Source organism: Bos taurus, chromosome 11, assembly GCF_002263795.3.
Source record: "Bos taurus isolate L1 Dominette 01449 registration number 42190680 breed Hereford chromosome 11, ARS-UCD2.0, whole genome shotgun sequence".
NCBI classification, from domain to species: Eukaryota; Metazoa; Chordata; class Mammalia; order Artiodactyla; family Bovidae; genus Bos; species Bos taurus.
The window spans coordinates 2721483-2740126 of record NC_037338.1 but is presented as its reverse complement, the minus strand read 5'-3'; the positions used below and the strand labels follow the sequence as shown (position 1 = coordinate 2740126).

At 51.0% G+C, this 18644-nt stretch overlaps 1 protein-coding gene across 2 annotated transcripts in view; it reads right to left on the bottom strand.

Moving 5' to 3' along the window:
* CNNM4 (cyclin and CBS domain divalent metal cation transport mediator 4) overlaps positions 1 to 17545 on the bottom strand; it is a 37732-nt gene extending 20187 nt beyond the window's left edge. Inside the window, exon 1 of one of the 2 annotated variants that reach the window (XM_024998716.2) lies at positions 16050 to 17545. In XM_024998716.2, the coding sequence (XP_024854484.1) occupies positions 16050 to 17451 (1402 nt within the window). In that variant the 5' untranslated portion in view covers positions 17452 to 17545. The remainder of the gene's footprint in view (positions 1 to 16049) is intronic. The other variant, NM_001205896.2, reaches the window with a different exon arrangement.
* Between the last annotated feature and the right edge of the window lie 1099 nt (positions 17546 to 18644).

Here is an 18644-nt window from a genome sequence, read left to right as displayed (position 1 = left end):
TCTTCACAGGAGGGAACCCCTGCTCAGAGAGGTCCCTGCCCAGGATCACACTGTGAGGGAGTGAGCAAGGTGGGACTCAGAAATGGGACTTCCCCAAAGAGCCTTCTTTAACCCAAGGGCCCCAGGGGTGAAGCTGTTGACAAGCAGATGCTGGGGGACCCTAAGCCTGGTCTCTCACGCTGGGGACAGGTCTTCATGCCTTTGATTTTTCAGTTAACCAGTAGTCTCTAATTTCCATCCTTTTATGATGGAAAATAAAAGCATATACAAAAGTAGAGGAAATAATATAATTACACCCTTCACGTACCTGAAACAATTAACGACTCCTCTGGCCAATCTTGTTTCCTCTCTCCTCCCACCCACTCCACTGGTTTATTATGAAGGAAATCCCAGATCTTATCTGTAAACATCTGCTACTTTTACCCAAGCACTTCAGTGGCCATGGTTTAGTCGCTCAGCCATGTTCAACTCATGTGACCCCATGGGCTGTAGCCCGCCAGGCTTCTCTGTCCATGGGATTCTCCAGGCAAGAATACTGGAGTGGGTGCCATTTCCTTCTCCAGGGGATCTTCCTGACCCAGCAATCAAAGCCAGGGCTCCTATATTGCAGACGGATTCTTTACCAACTGAGCCACCAGGGAAGGAAGCCCAAAGCACTTCACTAAGCATCTCAAAAAGTTAAGGACCCTTAAAAAAAGGCAAAACCACAACAGTATCATCACACCCTAACGTGTAATTCCTTAAGATCCTCAACAGTCAGTGCTCTAACTTTCCCAATTTTCTAGTAATTTTTTCTCACATTTAACTAATTTTTACATGATTTTTTTGATAGCAGTAACAACAATAGAAAAAGGAAATTAATGTAACTTTTAATCTTACCTTTCATCAGAGGTAAGTACTGGTAACTGCATGTTTTCTTTGGCCTTTTAAAATATACATAAATAAAATGGAACCGTACATCAGGGGCCAGAAAGTTCATTCATGTTTTTCCATGTATTCAAACACTTGAACTTTCTGGCCAACCCAATATATTTTCTCCACGCACCGGATCATTGGGTAAACAGTTTTGTACCCTGCTTTTTAAATATTTCACATTCTCTGTATTTGCCCATGTCATAGAAATATCTGTAGAGACTGAATGGCCTCATAATATTTCATTGTACACACATACACATAATCCCAAGCCCCACTGGGTTCCTAAAGTGTGCCCTTCCCCGTTTCTTGCATTATGAAAATCCCTGTAATAAACATATTTGGGTCTATCTTCATGTCCTTAAGATAGGTATCTGGAAGGAGAATACCTGGATCAAAGGACAGGGGTTATTTCTTGTTTGTCTGAAGTTTCTTCAGTCAGCTGAGGCGTTGAGTTCAGACCTCGAGCTGGTGCCTTGGTCCTCAGGGATATAAAAACCTCTCCTGGAGGACACAGGCGGGGATGGTGCAGAAGGCGGGGAGGAACACAGAACTGGAGGAGCGTTACACAGCAGAGGCAATAGGAGAGAAGATGCCGCCCGGCTGATCCGCCCTGTGACGGGAGGAAGGAGCCGCCAGCCTCCCGACTTCAGACACTTCCAGCAAACTGATTCTCTCTCCGCCCAGTCCTCTGGTCTCAGCAGCCCCTCTGGCCTTTCCCCCTAGAACCCCAGCTCCTGGCTGCCTGGCCTCCCACCCCAGAGCCCCCCACCCCAGGAGGCGCTCCTTTCCCATCACTCCTCGCACGATGGCTCAGACTCACAGCGCACTTACTGCCTTGAGAGGCATCCACTCTTCGGACCTGTTTGTGCAACCAACTAATAACTACGGGCAAATCAATCTAAAAACTGGACCACCGTCCAGGAACAGAGATGCAGACGCAGAGAACGGTCTTGCGGACACAGTGAGGGGAGGAGAGAGTGAGATGAGAAAGAAGCACTGAAATATACACATTACCATGTGTAAGAGAGCTAGTGGGAAGCTGATGACGGCACCGGGCGCTCAGCTCAGCGCTCTGTGATGACCCAGAGGGCTGGGCTTCGGGGTGGGTGGGAGAGAGGCCAAACAGGGAGAGGGTATACGTATGCGTATGGACGACTCACCTTGTTGTGAGGCAGAAACCAACACAACATTGTAAAGCAATTATCCTCCCATTAAAAGTAAATTTTAAAAAATTAAATGGGACATTCATGGCCCACATGTCTCGTGTTAGCCATGAAGACATAACAGGAAATTCTCTTAAATGCTGACATCAAGATACCTTATGTCTAGGGCTGGCTTTCTCCTGAACTAACCTAGTAATCCTACCCCTTTCACACACACAAAAAAGAGGCGGGGGGGTTTCTTTGGTGAATCTCAGTTGGTTCCTGATAGTCACACATGTTCCCAAATAATTTGTAAACTATTAAAATAACTCAAGACCTTGATATCATAAACCCAAAGAAGGAGAAAAAAACTAAAAAATGGGAAAAAAACAAAAAAACCTGCAGCAACATTTGCTGTGATGTAAGAGGCTTGTCAGAAGGAGAAGCAGGTGAGGGGGAAGGAGAGGGTGAGAATATTACTTACTATGTTCAAATCTGCTTGCCTAAATTGGGATATTTTGAAAGAAGGGAAAAGGTGTAATAATTAAGCAATTATTTTTCCTATCACAACAAACAAAAACCTAACAGGGACACCTTGTAATAATATCTTTCTCAATTGTTTTTTGTTTATTTTTTTAATGGCAGAAGAAATAATTACAGACCTATCTCTCTCATGAATGTAGATGCCAAAATTCTAAAAAAGGTACTGGCAAATCCAGTGATGTGTAAAAAGAACACATCGTGACTGTTAGGTTTATTCCAGTTATGCAACAAATGTTTAAGGATTAACACTCAAAAATCAATCAGTATAATTCAGAAAAAAAAGAGATTTATCATTCAATCATCTCAACAGATATTTAAACAAGGATGCCCACTGTCACCAGGTCAACATGATCCCAAAGATCCTAACCAGTGAAATAAGGCAAGAACAAGATATAAAATGCTTCAAGTTTATCAGCAGTGTTGCCATTATTCATAGGCAACATAATCATATATGTAGAAAAGCCAAAAGAATCTAAAATAAACTATCAGAATAGTCAACTTGGTAAGGTCAATAAATTCAGAGTCACTATACAAAAATTAACTACATTTCACTATATTTGTATAATGTAATAAAGAATACATCTGAGATTTCCCTGGTGGTCCAGGGGTTAAGAGCTTCCACTTCCACCAAAGAAGGCACGGGTTCAATCCCTGATCGGGGAACTAAGATCCCACACGCCACGCAGTGCAGCCAAAAATATATATATATATTTTTTTAATTTTTAATAAAAAGAATATACCTGGTCTCTGATCCTGCTTCCCGTCAAAGAGCTTGGAAAACACTTGGACTTGCTGAGTGACAGCAGTGTCTCTGTGATGTTAATAAGGTGACTCTAGGTGGGACCCTAGAGGGAGACTGGAGATGGTCACCAGTTAAATACGAGAAGCTACACAAGGCCCTGCCTCCAGGGAGGCCCGATGCCTGCACCAGTCATGCTGAGGAAGTTCTGATGATGAAAACTCTGGATCTCAAAACTCAGGGGAGCGCTCTGGCTGGTAAAACCACTGATGAACCAGGAGCGTGACACACCCGGGCTCAGGGGGAGAAGGCCTGGAGCGCTCCGTCCCTCAGACAGACTCCATCCTAGGCACAGCCCGTAAAACAAAGCTGCAATCCTGAGTGGAGCACTTTTCTGAGTTCTGTGAGCCATTCTAGCAAATTCTCAGACCCCTGAATTTAGAGCCAGTTGGCCAGACGTACACAGGTGTAGGGAACCCCACTTGAGGCTGGCATCTGAGGTGAGGGCAGTCTGCGGAGGTCTGAGCCCTCACACGCGAGGGGACTGAGTCTACTAACTCCAGGTGGCTAGCACCTGAACTGAACTGCAGAACACCCTGGTTGGAACAATCTGCAACAAACATCTGGAAAAAGAATTTTTTTAAATCACCAAATATCTAGCAATAAATCTATGAAAAGCGTGAGACTTCTACACAGAAAATGAGTATTATCGTTGAAAGAAATTAAGAGAGTACAAATTAGGAACTTCCCTGGTATTACAGTGGCTAAGACTCTGAGCTCCCCACGCAAGGCGCCTGGGTTCGATCTCTGGTCAGGGAACTTGATCCCACATGCTACAACTAAGATCTGGTGCAGCCAAATAAATAAATTTTTAAGTATAGATTTGAAAACACAGAGAGAGAGAGCATGTACTAACACAGGGGTAACCATGTTTGGAGACTGGAAGATTCTTTACTATAAAGATGTTAAGTCTTCAAGTTATGTTTAAAAAAAAAAAAGATAGTGCTAAGTCTGACTCTTGCAATCCCACAGACTGCAGTCTGCCAGGGTCCTCTGTCCATGGGATTCTCCAGGTAAGAATACTGGAGTGGGTTGCCATTTCCACCTCCAGGAGAATCTTCCCCACCCAGGGATTGAACCCAGGTCTCCCGTATTTTGGGCACAGACTGAGCTACGCAGGAAATCAACGCAATTCCATATAATTCCCAGGCAAGAGGTTAAATCTCGAAGAACAACAAAGAACAAAGTGTTAACATTAACCAAAGTTCACTATAAAACTATAGTTCACTATAAAACTACTGCAATTGTGGCAATGCAGTACTGGAAAAAGAAAAAAAATAAACAGACCAATGGAAGAGTATCCAGAGACAGACCCCCACATACAGCATGTTCAGTGGAGAAACGAGTCTTTTCAATGAGTTCTACTGGAGTAGCTGGACATCCATAGGAATTAAAAAAAAAAAATCTTAACCTGTAACACATAAAAAGCAAATTCCAGAAGGATTATAGATCTCTAAGGTAAACAATACAGCTTCCAGAATATAACACAGGATTCCTCCTGGTTTTCATACGGGCAAAGAATCTTAATGCATTCATGTGTGCATGCTCAATCGTGTCTGACTCTCTGTGACCTCATGGATTGTAGCCTACCAGGCTCCTCTGTCCATGGGATTTCCCAGGCAAGAATACTGGAGTGGGTTGCCATTTCCACCTCCAGGGGATCTCCCCGACCCAGGAATTGAGCCTCTGAGTCTCCTGCTTTGGCTGGTGGATTCTTCACCACTGCACAGCCTGGGAAGCCCCAAGAATCTTAAACAGGGAATCAAAGGCATTAATCACCAAAATGGACGATAAGCAACTGAAAATGCGATCAACATTAGTCACTGGGGAACTCTATATCAAAATCACAAAGAAAAGAAAATTACAGTGATATACTACCGCCCACCTACCTGACTGGTTAAATAAGTTTTTTTTTTTTTTTTTTAATGTAGAACAGACAGTACATTTTTTAGCCTGGGGTTATTGGGATATCCCAATCTTCTGGTCTCATTTTCAGAATCTACAATCTCACTAAGTGACACAGAACAGCAGTTGAGGGCTTGGCCCCGGGGAGGGGAGCAGTCTGGGGCGGCCACTTAGCTGTCACGTGGCTGAGAAAGAAAGATTTTTGTCCTCTCTGAGCCTTGGCTCCCCGTCTACAGCGCTTGGAGGGTTAACCCAGGACTCAACAAAAGCTAACCACTCATGAAGGCACTTCCTTCTTCATGATCCCTGCTCCACCCTCTTCCAGGCTGTGGGTCCCCCTCTTGTTCCTGCTTTTCTATCAGGTGCCGTCCCTAACCAGGGCACCCAGGAGGACAGGCGACTGGCAGGCCCTGAGATGAGAGAACCCACACGGGGTGCAGCCACGCTGCTTCCCTGGCCATCTCCCCAGGGCAGCGACCTCCACTCTGTGCTGCTGCCATGATGGTGCTGGCAATCGGGATGGTGGCAGGAATTTTCAGGGAAAAAATTATAAGTAAATGAGGAGCATTTCCTCAGTTTTAAGTTACTGTTCTGGACTTCTCTTTTCCTTAAGCTCTGGTTTCTGTTACCCTTAACATACCCACTAGGGTCCAGATAAGATGCCATCTGAATTAGAAAGAGCCTGTAATTATATAGCAGGCTCTTTTTGACCTCAATGTCTTCATAATTCCAAGAAAGGCACCACACCCAGACGGTGGGGCAGCTGCCAGCAAAGCTGGTACGTGTGAACCACCATGGCCCAAATGGGGGCATCTTTCGGACGGTAATAACAGTAATGTTTAAGATAGCTGACCCTGCATGACGACACAGTGCCAGGCCCTGAACTAAGCCCCGTGCGTGCCTCACCTCATTCCATCCTCCCCACAGCCTCTGGCTAGATGCTGTCATTAATGTGGGTGACCAAGTCACCAGACACCACAGAGCCCAAAAGCCAGTCACTGTTTTGAGCCTTTAACAAAATAAACTCCACTACATAAGCTTTTGCTCCTCTTTAAACTCACTCTTGGGCAAGTTTGATGAGAGACGGATGTACATTAAAAGCAGGACTCCAGGTGACTTTGAGTGTATGTGCACAGGCCTTCGTGTGTGTGTGAGAGAGAGAGGGAAGCACCTGCCTGGAGGGGATAAACACGTATGCCTGTCTGCCCGTGTAAAAGCATGTCCCTGTGTGTGTGTAAGTGAGCCTGCCTGTGTGGGGTGTGTGAGGCTGGGTAGGGGGATGTGTGCATGTATGTGGATGTGTGGGGGGGCGGGGGGGGTGGTGTGTGATGTGTCTGGGTGTGCAGTAGGTGGGCAAGAGTTGTGTGTGTGAGTGTGCGGGTGTGGCTATGGAGTTGTGTGTGTGAGTGTGTGGGTGTGGGTATGGGGTTGTGTGTATGAGTTTGCAGGTGTGGATATGGGGTTGTGTGAGTGTGCGGGTGTGGGTATGGGGCTGTGTGAGTGTACAGGTGTGGGTATGGGGCTGTGTGAGTGTGCGGGTGTGGGTATGGGGCTGTGTGAGTGTGTGGGTGAGGGTATGGGGCTGTGTGAGCATGCGGGTGTGGCTGTGGGGTTATGTGAGTGTGTGGCTGTGGCTGTGGGGGGTTGTTGAGTGTGTGGGTATGGACGTGTGGGGGACTGTATGTGTGAGGGGGTGGGTATGGATGTGTCTGGGTGTGCAGTGGGTGGGCAGGAGTTGTGTGTGTGAGTGTGCGGGTGTGGGTATGGAGTTGTACGTGTGAATGTGTGGGTGTGGGTATGGGGCTGTGTGTGTGAGTGTGCGGGTGTGGGTATGGAGTTGTAGTGTGAATGTGTGGGTGTGGGTATGGGGTTGTGTGTGTGAGCGTGCGGGTGTGGGTATGGAGTTGTACGTGTGAATGTGTGGGTGTGGGTATGGGGTTGTGTGTGTGAATGTGTGGGTGTGGGTATGGAGTTGTACGTGTGAATGTGCAGGTGTGGGTATGGGGTTGTGTGTGTGAGTGTGCGGGTGTGGGTATGGAGTTGTAGTGTGAATGTGTGGGTGTGGGTATGGGGTTGTACGTGTGAATGTGTGGGTGTGGGTATGGGGCTGTGTGTGTGAGTGTGCGGGTGTGGGTATGGAGTTGTAGTGTGAATGTGTGGGTGTGGGTATGGAGTTGTAGTGTGAATGTGTGGGTGTGGGTATGGAGTTGTAGTGTGAATGTGTGGGTGTGGGTATGGAGTTGTAGTGTGAATGTGTGGGTGTGGGTATGGGGTTGTACGTGTGAATGTGTGGGATGTGGGTATGGGGTTGTGTGTGTGAGTGTGCAGGTGTGGGTATGGAGTTGTAGTGTGAATGTGTGGGTGTGGGTATGGGGCTGTGTGTGTGAGTGTGCGGGTGTGGGTATGGGGTTGTGTGTGTGAGTGTGCAGGTGTGGGTATGGAGTTGTAGTGTGAATGTGTGGGTGTGGGTATGGGGCTGTGTGTGTGAGTGTGCAGGTGTGGGTATGGAGTTGTAGTGTGAATGTGTGGGTGTGGGTATGGGGCTGTGTGTGTGAGTGTGCGGGTGTGGGTATGGGGTTGTGTGTGTGAGTGTGCAGGTGTGGGTATGGAGTTGTACGTGTGAATGTGCGGGTGTGGGTATGGAGCTGTACGTGTGAATGTATGGGTATGAGTATGGGGTTGTGTGTGTGAGCGTGCGGGTGTGGGTATGGAGTTATACGTGTGAATGTGTGGGTGTGGGTATGGGGCTGTGTGTGTGAGTGTGCGGGTGTGGGTATGGGGCTGTGTGTGTGAGTGTGAGGGTGTGGGTATGGAGTTGTAGTGTGAATGTGTGGGTGTGGGTATGGGGCTGTGTGTGTGAGCGTGCGGGTGTGGCTGTGGGGGGTTGTTGAGTGTGTGGGTATGGACGTGTGGGGGACTGTGTATGTGTGTGGGGGTGTGGATGTGTCTGGGTGTGTGAGTGAGCCTGCCCGGGGCGGTGACAATGTGGAGGAGGGGGAGACCTTCCAACCAAGGCTCCTAGCTGCCTGCTGGCCAGAGACCAGGCGTTCCAGAGAGCCCGGGGAAACCAGTCTTTCGAGCACCCTGCCCAGTTCACCCTGCCCAGTTCACGGTAAATGGGCCCTGCAGCAGGGGAGCGCCTCTGGCTGTAAGCTCTGGGGACCGCTCCAGCAATCGCAGCTTTAACCCCCAACACAACAGGCTGGAGGCTGCACACCCCAGCCCTCTGGGCTCCCCTGTCAGCCACAGGGCACAGCCCAGCCCTCAGCCTTTGGAAATCCTCCTAGACGCTCCTCCTAAGAAACCCTGGGATAGAAAGGGATTTCCTTTCTTATCAAAGGGGAAATCTGAAGAAGGGATCTAAACTCTGGTCCAAAGAGCAGAGCAGCAAACTGTATACACAAACAGTGATTTCAGTGTGAAAAACACATAAGGACAGCTACTGGGAGAGAGCAGAGTTAGTCACTCAGCTGTGTCCGTCTCTGCAACCCCATGGACTGTAGCCCGCCAGGCTCCTCCATCCGTGGAATTGTCTAGGCAAGAATAATGGAGAGGGTTGCCATTCCCTTCTCCAGGGGATCTTCCCTCCCCAGGGATTGAACCCAGGTCTCCTGCATTGCAGACAGACTCTTTACCACTGTGCCACATGGGAAGCTCAATGGAGAGGGCATGACAATAAAAATGAAAATGATTTTGACCCTGTTGTTTCGTCATAAGACTTTATAAACTTAGAAGAAAAAAACATTTAAGGGACTTCCCTGGTGGTCCAGTGGCTAAGACTTCACCTTCCAATGCAGGGGGTGCAGGTTCAATCCCTGGCGGGGGAGCTAAGATCCCATGTGCATCGAGGCCAAAAAACAAAAATATAAAACAGAAGCAATGAAAATATAAAACAGAAGCAATGTTGTTACAAATAAAGACTTTAAGAATGGCCCACATCCAAAAAAAAAAAAGTCAACAATAATTAAAAAAAAAATTTTAGTTTCTTAAAAATTTATCACAATAGATCAAAATAGCAAAAGTGGTTCTTTCTATCTACAAGACCACAGGCTTATAGATATTTTGTTTTGATTTCTGTGTGTTTTCAAAGATTCTGATAATAATACACAGGTCTTTTCAATTAACATCAGTGAAAAGAAAATCACATAATCAATGGAACAGGAATAGACTACGTAGTCTAGAATCCAGTCCATGAAACGAGCCAGGAGTCTGTGCTGTAGCCAGGAAGCTCTGTACAACCGGATGTCCGTCCTGGATGCTCAGGTGTGATGAGAGGACAAGACAAGCCGTCCCTCCCCACAGGGAGGGGCTGTAGTAACCAGGGGCTCTACCAGAATCAGTCACCAAGTCAGTGACAGAAGGGCCCGGTCCATCCTTCCATTCCAGGCACACTCCCCTGTTAGAGAGTGTCTGATAAACAGGCTCGCAGTCCCTGCCATCGAGGAGACAAGAAAAACGTCACAAGGCACCATTCCTTTCCCTCAAGGACGTCCCAGCGGTTCAGGTACCGGGCTGGTCAGCATGACAGCACCACCGTGGGGATGGGCACTCAATGCTGGAGTCTCCCCGCCCCTCTGGGAAGGCCTGAGAGGCAGTCACAACACACAGAAGCAGCTTTCTCCAAGGAGGGCACCCAGAGCTGAGAAGCTCATCTCTCACCCCATGACCTTATCCAAGTGCTTGTAGCACGTGAAAAGAGCCATGTCTACTCTGCTTTGAAAAGCCAACTGAAATGTCAGACTTCTACTGACAAGCCTCACTTCCTCGGAGTCTCCTGCCTCTTACCCACTTCTGTGGACACAGGTCTGCGGCTTGGGGTTTGATGTCTGTGCACTGTCCGATACCCCCTGTCCTGACCAGAGCGGTCAAGGAAAACTCTGGAGCTGGTCTTTTGAATTAGGAATACAAGACTTTTGACAAGTAAAGCTCTAAGCAGCTCTTACTAGGGCCTGGCTGTAAGGCAGCACCTTCCAGACACACACAAGAGCTGTAGGAAGAGGTCTGTAAACAGAAGATGGCTCAAAGTGCTCTCAGCCCCAGCACCTCTGTGGAAGCTGTCCATGGGCTGCACGATGCCAGCGAGGGGAAGAGGTGCCCACAAGCCTCACAGTGAAGAGAAGCAAGCGGCAGCCTGGCCAGCGTCTTTTCAGCTTGCCCGCTGGCATCTCCCTCACTCGCTCAGATACACCGGCCCCCAGAGAGGCCTCTGGAGATCAAATCACCAGCTCAGATCGAGACTGTTTCTAGGTGGCGCTGTCCAGGTGCAGGACTGCCTCTGATCTCCACTCTGCAGGCTGCCCTCTCCCAGCTCCTCCTGACGACTGTCCCATCCCACACCTGGGCTCGCTTCAGCCAGGCTCCTCCATGCCTCACACATGCTGCTCGCTCTCAACTGATTTCCAAACCTTTCAGCCCCACGGGCCTCACTCCCAAGCCCACGTGGCACCTGGCCTGCACACCTACCCGGGTGGACTTTGCGCTCGTGCTGCTCAGGGTGGTCTAGGACCAGCAAGCACATGCTAGGACCGAGAGCCACACCCCAGCCCCACTGAGTTCTGTTCGTGCCCCATCTGCACGTGAACAGGAAGCCCAGGCGGGTATGGACGCTCACTGACCCACCAGACACCCTGCAGCCCCAGAAAGGGTCATCCCGTTATTCTTTACCACTGCCCCTCCCCCCACCCTCGCCACACTGGCTCTGCTCCCTCCTCCACTTCCCTTAAATGACAACATCTTCAACCTGAATCCCAGGCAAAAACCTCACATGTTCACAAATACTTCCCAGTCGGACTTCGACATCTCTGAAATAATCATTGGGTCCTGTCCTTCTAACTTCAGAAGTTTCTGGAAGCCTAGGCCTTCCTGGGAGCCCCACAGTGCCTACCTAAGTTTTGTTTACACGTCTGTCTCCCTCGTAGACCACGACTTCTGTGAACAGGGCTGTGTTAGTCCTCTGACTCCCAACAGCCAGCACACCGTCTGACACACAGGATTCCAAAAATTAGACGTTTGTTGAGCAAATGAAAGAACAAGCAGGCGGAGGGAAACAAGATGCTTTTAAGGTGTGCCAGATGGTAGGAACCGAAAGCAAAAATTATGCAGTGTTCTTTCCAGCCTTTATAAAGTTGTTTCAGGAGTAAAATTAAGCCGCTGGGGAAGAATGGCATAGGAAATACAGGAGGAGTTTTTAATGAAATCATTTCTAGCTTTTTCCCTCCAATATATAACCCACTATCTATAAGGAACAGTAATAGGCCTAAGGTTACCTCAGGGGTCAGTGACCAACCCAGAGTTTAAACCCAGCTCTTTATTGGGGGCTAGGTGGTTATAAAGTGGGTGGGGAAAGATAAGATGACTAAAGAAGAGCTGAATGTCTGGGGCAGGGAGGAATGAGCTGAGGGAGGGGCAGGGCAGAAGCCGGAGGGTGGGTTTCAATCAGGGGCGGGGCTTCCAAACCCTCTAGTGGAGAGTTCATTCATTACTGTGCTTCCAGGGTCTTCACAGGCATCTGTGGTGAAAGAAAGACATGGCCAGCCAGGAGTAGCCCAGGGAGGCTTTGTTTTCAGATTTCCAGCTGTGGCCAAACTCAACCACAACACGCGGTACTGCCAACATTCTAGGAGAGGTTCAAGGAGAAGGACCAAGGTTCCAACAGCAGGAGCCTCCCAGTGGCCTGACAGCCTGCACCAGCTGGCGGGCCTTGCTCTGGGGGCCCGCAGCGCCGGGCGCCAGGTCTCACACACTGTACAGGGCTCAGTAAACACCTGGCAACAGCTGCCTTCCGTTGGGAGGCAGAAGCAACTGGGAAGCAGTCAGGTGGGCATGCTCAGCCGAGTTCAACTCTTCACGACCCCATGGACTACAAGCTCCTCTGTCCATGGGATTGTCCCAGTAAGAATAAGAATACTGGAGCAGGGATACTGCTTTTTCCTCCTTCAGAGGATCTTCCCTACCCAGGAATCGAACCTGTGTCTCCTATGTCTCTTGAACTGGCAGGTGTATTCTTTACTGCTGAGCCACCTGGGAAGCCCAGGAAGCTGTTACCTCCTTGCTTTAGTCTCAAGGCAAAGCTCAAAGCCGCAGGCTTGCAATGACTCTCTGCACCTGTCTCTAAGTGTGCAGAGCATATCCATGATTCTCACTGGTGAGTGAAGTTATGTCAGCTCCTGATGCTCAAAGACCGCTTATTCACTGAGAAACTGAGGCACAGGGAAGGCGAACCAGGACCCCAAACTCTGCTTCTCAGGCCGTGACCCAAACCTCTAACACGTGTGTCTCTGCAGGAGCTCTTCCTGGCTTTCCTGGTGCAGCTGGAAACGGTCAAGTCCCTGGATAACAGCACCGCACACCCATTTGTCTGTATCCCTTATCAGCTCCTCAAAATTCTAACACTTCTGGAATGGGGGTAATTCTCAAATCTGACAGGTCATTCATTCCTTCAGTGACTTTTTAATCAAAGTCTTACTACGTACCAAGAACCATTTTAGGGCTTCCCTGGTGGCTCAGCAATAAAGAATCTGCCTGTAATGCAGGGGACATGGGTTCAATCCCTGAGTTGGGAAGATCCCCTGGAGGAGGAAATAGCAACCCACTCCAGTATTCTTGCCTGGGAAATCCCATGGACAGAGGAGCCTGGTGGGCTACAGTCTGTGGAGTCGCAAAAGTCTGACGCAACTGAGGGACTAAACAAGAACCATTTTATGGGCAGGGATATATGGGTGAACAACACTTAGACCTGCCCTTTGGTACAGTGGGAGGAGTCAGACAACAAAAATGTAAACCCGTAAATCACACAGTTGTTAGAAAGTGATAGGAGAAAAAGAAAAATGAGCACAGGGTGGGTCAGGTTAGATTAGGAAGGTCAGGGAGGGACCAGGGGTTGCAGCTTTAAATAAGGGTGGCAGGAAGGCCTCACTGAGAAGATGAAGCAGACACAAGGGAGGGGAGAGTGAGCCACAGAGTCTGGGGGAGAACATTCCGCCTGCGGGAGCAGCCAGCACAAAGGCTCCAGGCTGGGAGTGTCCTCAGGGCCAGCAAGGCCGGCCTGGCTAGTGACAGAGCCACTCACTTGTTGCTCACTCATTGTTTAACAAACGTTTACTGTTCGTTTCTTCGCCAAATGAGTGGAGAAAGTGCTGGTACGCACGATGCCAACCCTCAATGAACTCACAATGCTGGTGGGTGAGGTGGAGATGAAATGACCTTAAAAGAGGGTCACACCCACAGCAGAAAGACTCTGGAGGGATTCAGGGCCCTCATCCAGCCTGGAGGTGACGAAGGGTCCCCAGAACACAGAAAAGCCCCTTGGCTCGACTAGGCAGGGACCCCGGCTCAAATATCTGTGCTGCTGACAGTGCTGTGTTAACCCGACTCATTGGTTTTTCTTAACAACAACAAAAAAGAAGCAGCCTGGAACCTCCCTGGCAGTTCAGGGGCTAAGACTTCAGGTTCCCAATGCAGGGACCTGGGTTTGATCCCTGGTCAGAGAACTAGATCCCACATGCTGCAATTAAAGATTTCACAGGTAGAAATTAGAAAGATCCCATGTGCCACAACTGAGACCCAGAACAACCAAATCAATATTTTTAAAAATGAAATAAAAAAGAAGCCTTCTAAATACCAGATTTGTAAAGAAAAGGCAGTAAGTTGCAGGTGTACACTGAGCATTTGCCATGTCCAAGAGGGCCTTAGATGCCCGAGGAGAAGATGTGTGAGAGATCACACTCTGGGGAAACCAGCACAGCCATGAGTTAAAACTAGGAACCAAGAAATGATGGTGTGATGCCCAGGGCCCCACAACGCAGGACGCAAACTGTGCCTGTGCGCCCACAGAACCACCAGCAGCCCCACCAGGCGTCAGCCTCAGGCTACAGGCTTGATAAGGAGGAGGGTCCAGGGGACTAAAGTGTGTATCTGCAGAGCCCCACTCAACACAGCTCTGCCCTCAGAGATGCTAGCTCTGTTTTCCCAGCTTCAGGAAGTGGTGGTACTTTTTAAATTAAAAAAAAAAGATGAGCCCAAAGATGGCCCTGCCAGGATTCAGGAAGCTCCCACCCTGCTGATCAGGGGCCGAGACGCCTGACCATGCCAGTCCATACGGGTTGGATCCAGATCCGGGCTGGACGACGCAAACGTGCTTGTCGGGTGTGTCACCAGCAAGTCCCAAAGACCATAGAGGTGGTTAAGGAGGAAGCCGCCCTGGTGAGTCCTAGCCCTGCTCCTGACCAAGCAACACAGGAAAAGCCCTCCGGGCCTAGAGGCTGCAGGGTGGGGGTGGAGCTCAAATCCCCCCTGCTCTTCTGTTTGGACTTGATACCTGGGTTCCCCCATTCCTGGGTCTGCCCACACTGAAGCTCCCCCGGGGCTGTGCCATTACCAGCCCCTCTGCAGACCACCTTACAGGCTGTCTCCCACTCAAGCTTATATAACTGGAGTTCTCCTCAGATCTGATGCTGAGAGTCAGTCTGTCAAACTGAACAAGGGAAGGTACCCAGTCCCCACCCTGGCTCTAACCCCAGCATCCCTGCCAGGCCAGCTCCTCCCTATCCTACTCTGTCACCCACTGATCCAGCCAGTTGAGGCTCTCCAGAAATGAGCAACAACGGGCTGAGGTCTTGCCTCAGCCAGCAGGAGTCCCATGTGTGGGGAGTGAAGCAGAGTTCTGGCATTTAGGTGACCTCCCCCATTCCTTTATAAAGAGCTCCCCTTTTGGTCTCCTCACCGCCTTTGGCCGAGGAGGGTTTTGCTCCATAATTGGCTTGTTTACTGTCACTCGGAGTGGCAGAAGCAGGAGGAAAGTTTTGCTAGAAGTAAGGAAAGGGGTGAGTGCTCTGAGCGCTGAAGCTGCCGAGTAAACCCTCCAAGTGTCTAACTACCAAGAGCACGTGTGAGAAAAAAAACACCAGGCCGACTGAAGATGCCCAGCAGACCACAGGAGGAACGCTTATGTGCGGCGCCTGGGAAAGATAGAATAACCAAAGCTTAATCTGCTCGCTTCTGCTGAACAGTCAAAAGCATTACCTGGCATTGCTCTCGGCAGGGAGCCAGCGAGTGCCCTCCCAACTTGGCTTCCGGGGGCCAGGCGCTCCGGTGACACTGTTCTCGCTTGGCTCCAGAACCTTCCAGAGCTCCGAGAGCCCAGCAGACGGACTGCCCTGACTTTCAGGCTCTTCCCAAGGCCCTGGGTGTCTCGGTCTCTCCCCTACTGACCACTGATCAGCAGAGCCTGTACCCACAGGAATGGAACCACCTGCTGAACCAGAAGCACATTCTCTGCTGCCCAACTCAGCTTCTCTGCTCAAGGGGTACCCTCTGCCTCAAGGACCAAGTCTCCCTAGCTTTCAAGGATCTCCCCAAATGTTCCCTCTGCTGTGAAGGTTTTCCGGGTTCCCCAGCCCCTTCCGCACCCGACCCCAATAGGACCTGCTGGCTCCAGTACCATGCCCTACTCTCCATGCCCCGGTGCTGGCCTCCTTGAAGGCATTAGCCTCACTCCATCCTGCTCCCACGCGGGCAAGTATGTCTTGCCCTCCTTGGATCCACCTGGGGCACAAAGCACGGTTCCTAGCAGATGCTTAAGAGCTATTTCTGCTGGCCTGAGTGCCCATCTCTGCAGAGGCATAGGGAGTGCTGGGCAAATGGACAGAGTCACACGAATGGAATGCTAAGATCAGCAGACACAAAACAGGTCAGGATATGCGAGGTGCTGCATAGAGGGATGCGGGAGCCACATCCTGGGGCCTTACCCTTCTTGAACTCCTCCAGCATGGCATCCAGCTTGGTGTCGTGGAAGACGAAGTGCACTGGGTGGTTGTAGAAGCGGGTGATGGTCTTGAGCGGGGTGCAGTCATCGGGATCCACGAAGGCCAAGTCCTTGACATAGAGGATATCGACGATGTTGGACTGCTCGTCTTCAAACACTGGGATGCGGGTGTAGCCGCTCTCCATAATCTCTGACATGGTGTTGAAGTCCAGGATGGCATCGCTGCGGATCATGAAGCAGTCCTGCAGCTGGGTCATGATATCCTCCACCGTCTTGGTCCGCAGTTCCAGGGCCCCCTGGATCATGTTCAGCTCCTCTTTCACGAGGTCATTGTACGGCTCGGTCACCTTCAACATCTCCATCAGCTTCTCCCGATTGTAAACGGTGCGGATCTCCTGACCCAGGAAGAAGTCCAGGAGCTTGCTGATGGGGTAACTGAGGGGGAAGGTGATCAGCATAAAGAATTTGGTGAGGATGATCGTGTTGGCACCCACGGCCAGCCCGTGCCGGGAGCACAGGGCCTGAGGCACGATCTCCCCGAAGATGACAATGCCAATGGTGGAGGAGGCCACGGCCACCAGGCCGGACCCGATGAGGTTGTCTAGAAGGATGGTGAGGGAGGTGTTGACCAGCACATTCCCCAGCAGCAGGGAGCAGAGCAAGTAGTTGCCCTTGCGACGGATGGGCTCGATCTTGCGGGCATAGCGCCGCTCCTTCTGAGTGCCACAGTTCTGCACGATGCGCAGCTCCATGGGGTCCAGGGCCATCAGCCCCAGATTGAGGCCAGAAAATATGCCTGACAGCACCAGCAGCACCATAATGATGAGGACGTGCAGCCAGAGGGGCAGGAGCCTCCCAGCCTCCTCCTTCATGAGGAGCAGCGAATCCTTGTCCGTCCACCTCTGCCAGGGCCCGTCCACGCCCGCCCGGGTGCACAGCGCATAGAGTTTCATGTTCTCACTCCTCCGGAGGAACTTAGTGAGCACCACCAGCATCCCCGACGTGTCCCCGCGGCTCACGTTGACCAGCTTCTGGACGACCAGGTCCTTGGTGAGCTCGGGGCAGTCAGTGGAGTTGTGGAAGGTCTCGGCGTTGTCCACCTCAGTGAAGGAGATCAGGTTGCTGGAGAAGGAGTCCAGCCCCTGGCCGTACAGCCTCAGGTTCACCGTGCTGCCCTCGGACACGTAGATGATGCCATCTGTGTTTATCCCACACGATTTGTTGCAGCTCGCCAGCCTCATGCCCAGGATCGCGCTCCGCTGGGGGTCGCCCTGGCCGCGGACCCCCGGCGCCCACAGCAGCACCAGCAGCACCAGCGCCGCCAGGAGGAGGCGCCCTCGGGCCGGCCCACTGCCCGGGCGCCCGCCCCCGCCCACCGGCGCCATGTTGCTCCGGCTCGGCCGCCGCCGCTCCGCGCGCCCCGCCGCGCAGCCCCGCTCGCGCCGCCGCTCCTGCCGCTCCGCCGCCGCCGAGCCAACTGTCCCGGCCGCGGCCCTGACGTCAGGTCAGCGCCCCATCTGCCCCGCCCCGCGACCCACGCCTCTCATTTGCATGGGAGGCTCCGCCCCGTGGCGCGCGGCTCGGGCGCCCTCCCTTAAGGAAGTCCGGCATTTAAGGTGGCGTGGCGCGAGAGCGCGGGAGCAGCGGGAGGCTCTCCGCCCCGCCCTCCTCCTCGCAAGCTTTTCCGCCCTCTTGGCGGGTCCTGCTGTCCTCCGCGCCGACCTGCTCTGCCTATCGCACTGTTCCCCTTCCGCAGCCTATCCTGGCCTCGCTTGCTGGGCTCCTTCCCCTTCCCCAAAAAAGCTGCAACGGAGGCGGTGACTCCTCTGTAAGAACCTCCGAAGCAGCACCACGTGGTGCTCGGGCCAGAAAATTGCTTTTCCTGCTTTAAGAAAAGAAAAGGAGAATCCGAGAGCAGAGGCCTGAGGGAGGTCTTCAAGTCCACAGACATTGTTCTGACCTCTGCACTGCTGGGGCTTTTGCCCACCTTGTCCAGAGGCTAGAAGGTGATCCCCCAGGACCAGGCCAGAGATCTCTCGGGCCAGTGGAGGGGAAATCTGGGGGACCAGATGCAGGGAATGCAGATGGAAGGAGCATGGTCTGTCATTTTCCTTTAGGACACAAATACTGAGCGCTCCCATGCCGGGCGCTTGTTCCGGGCTCAAACAATATAGCAGTGAATGAGCCAAAGATCCTGCCCCCTGGAGTTGGCAGTCTAGGATAGGAAATGGGCAATCAACAAGCACATGCAAGGACTTCCCTGTTGGCCCAGTGGTTGAGAATTTGCCTGCCTGAGAAGGCCCTGTGCCGCAATGAAGACCCAATTCAGCCAAAAAAAATGTTAATACATAATATTTTTTAATCCTCGCAAACAACCCTAAATATTTCCATATTACAGATGAAGAAATTGTGTCTGGGCACAAATCAGGGCCCATCTAGACTATTATCTTTAGAGCAGGCTTGTGTGACTTCAGTAAGACAAGTTGGAATGTCTCTCAGCCCCAGCTTCCTAACCTGTAAAATGGGGGTAAGAATGATAACACAGGGACTTCTCTGGTGGTCCAGTTGGTTAAGAGTC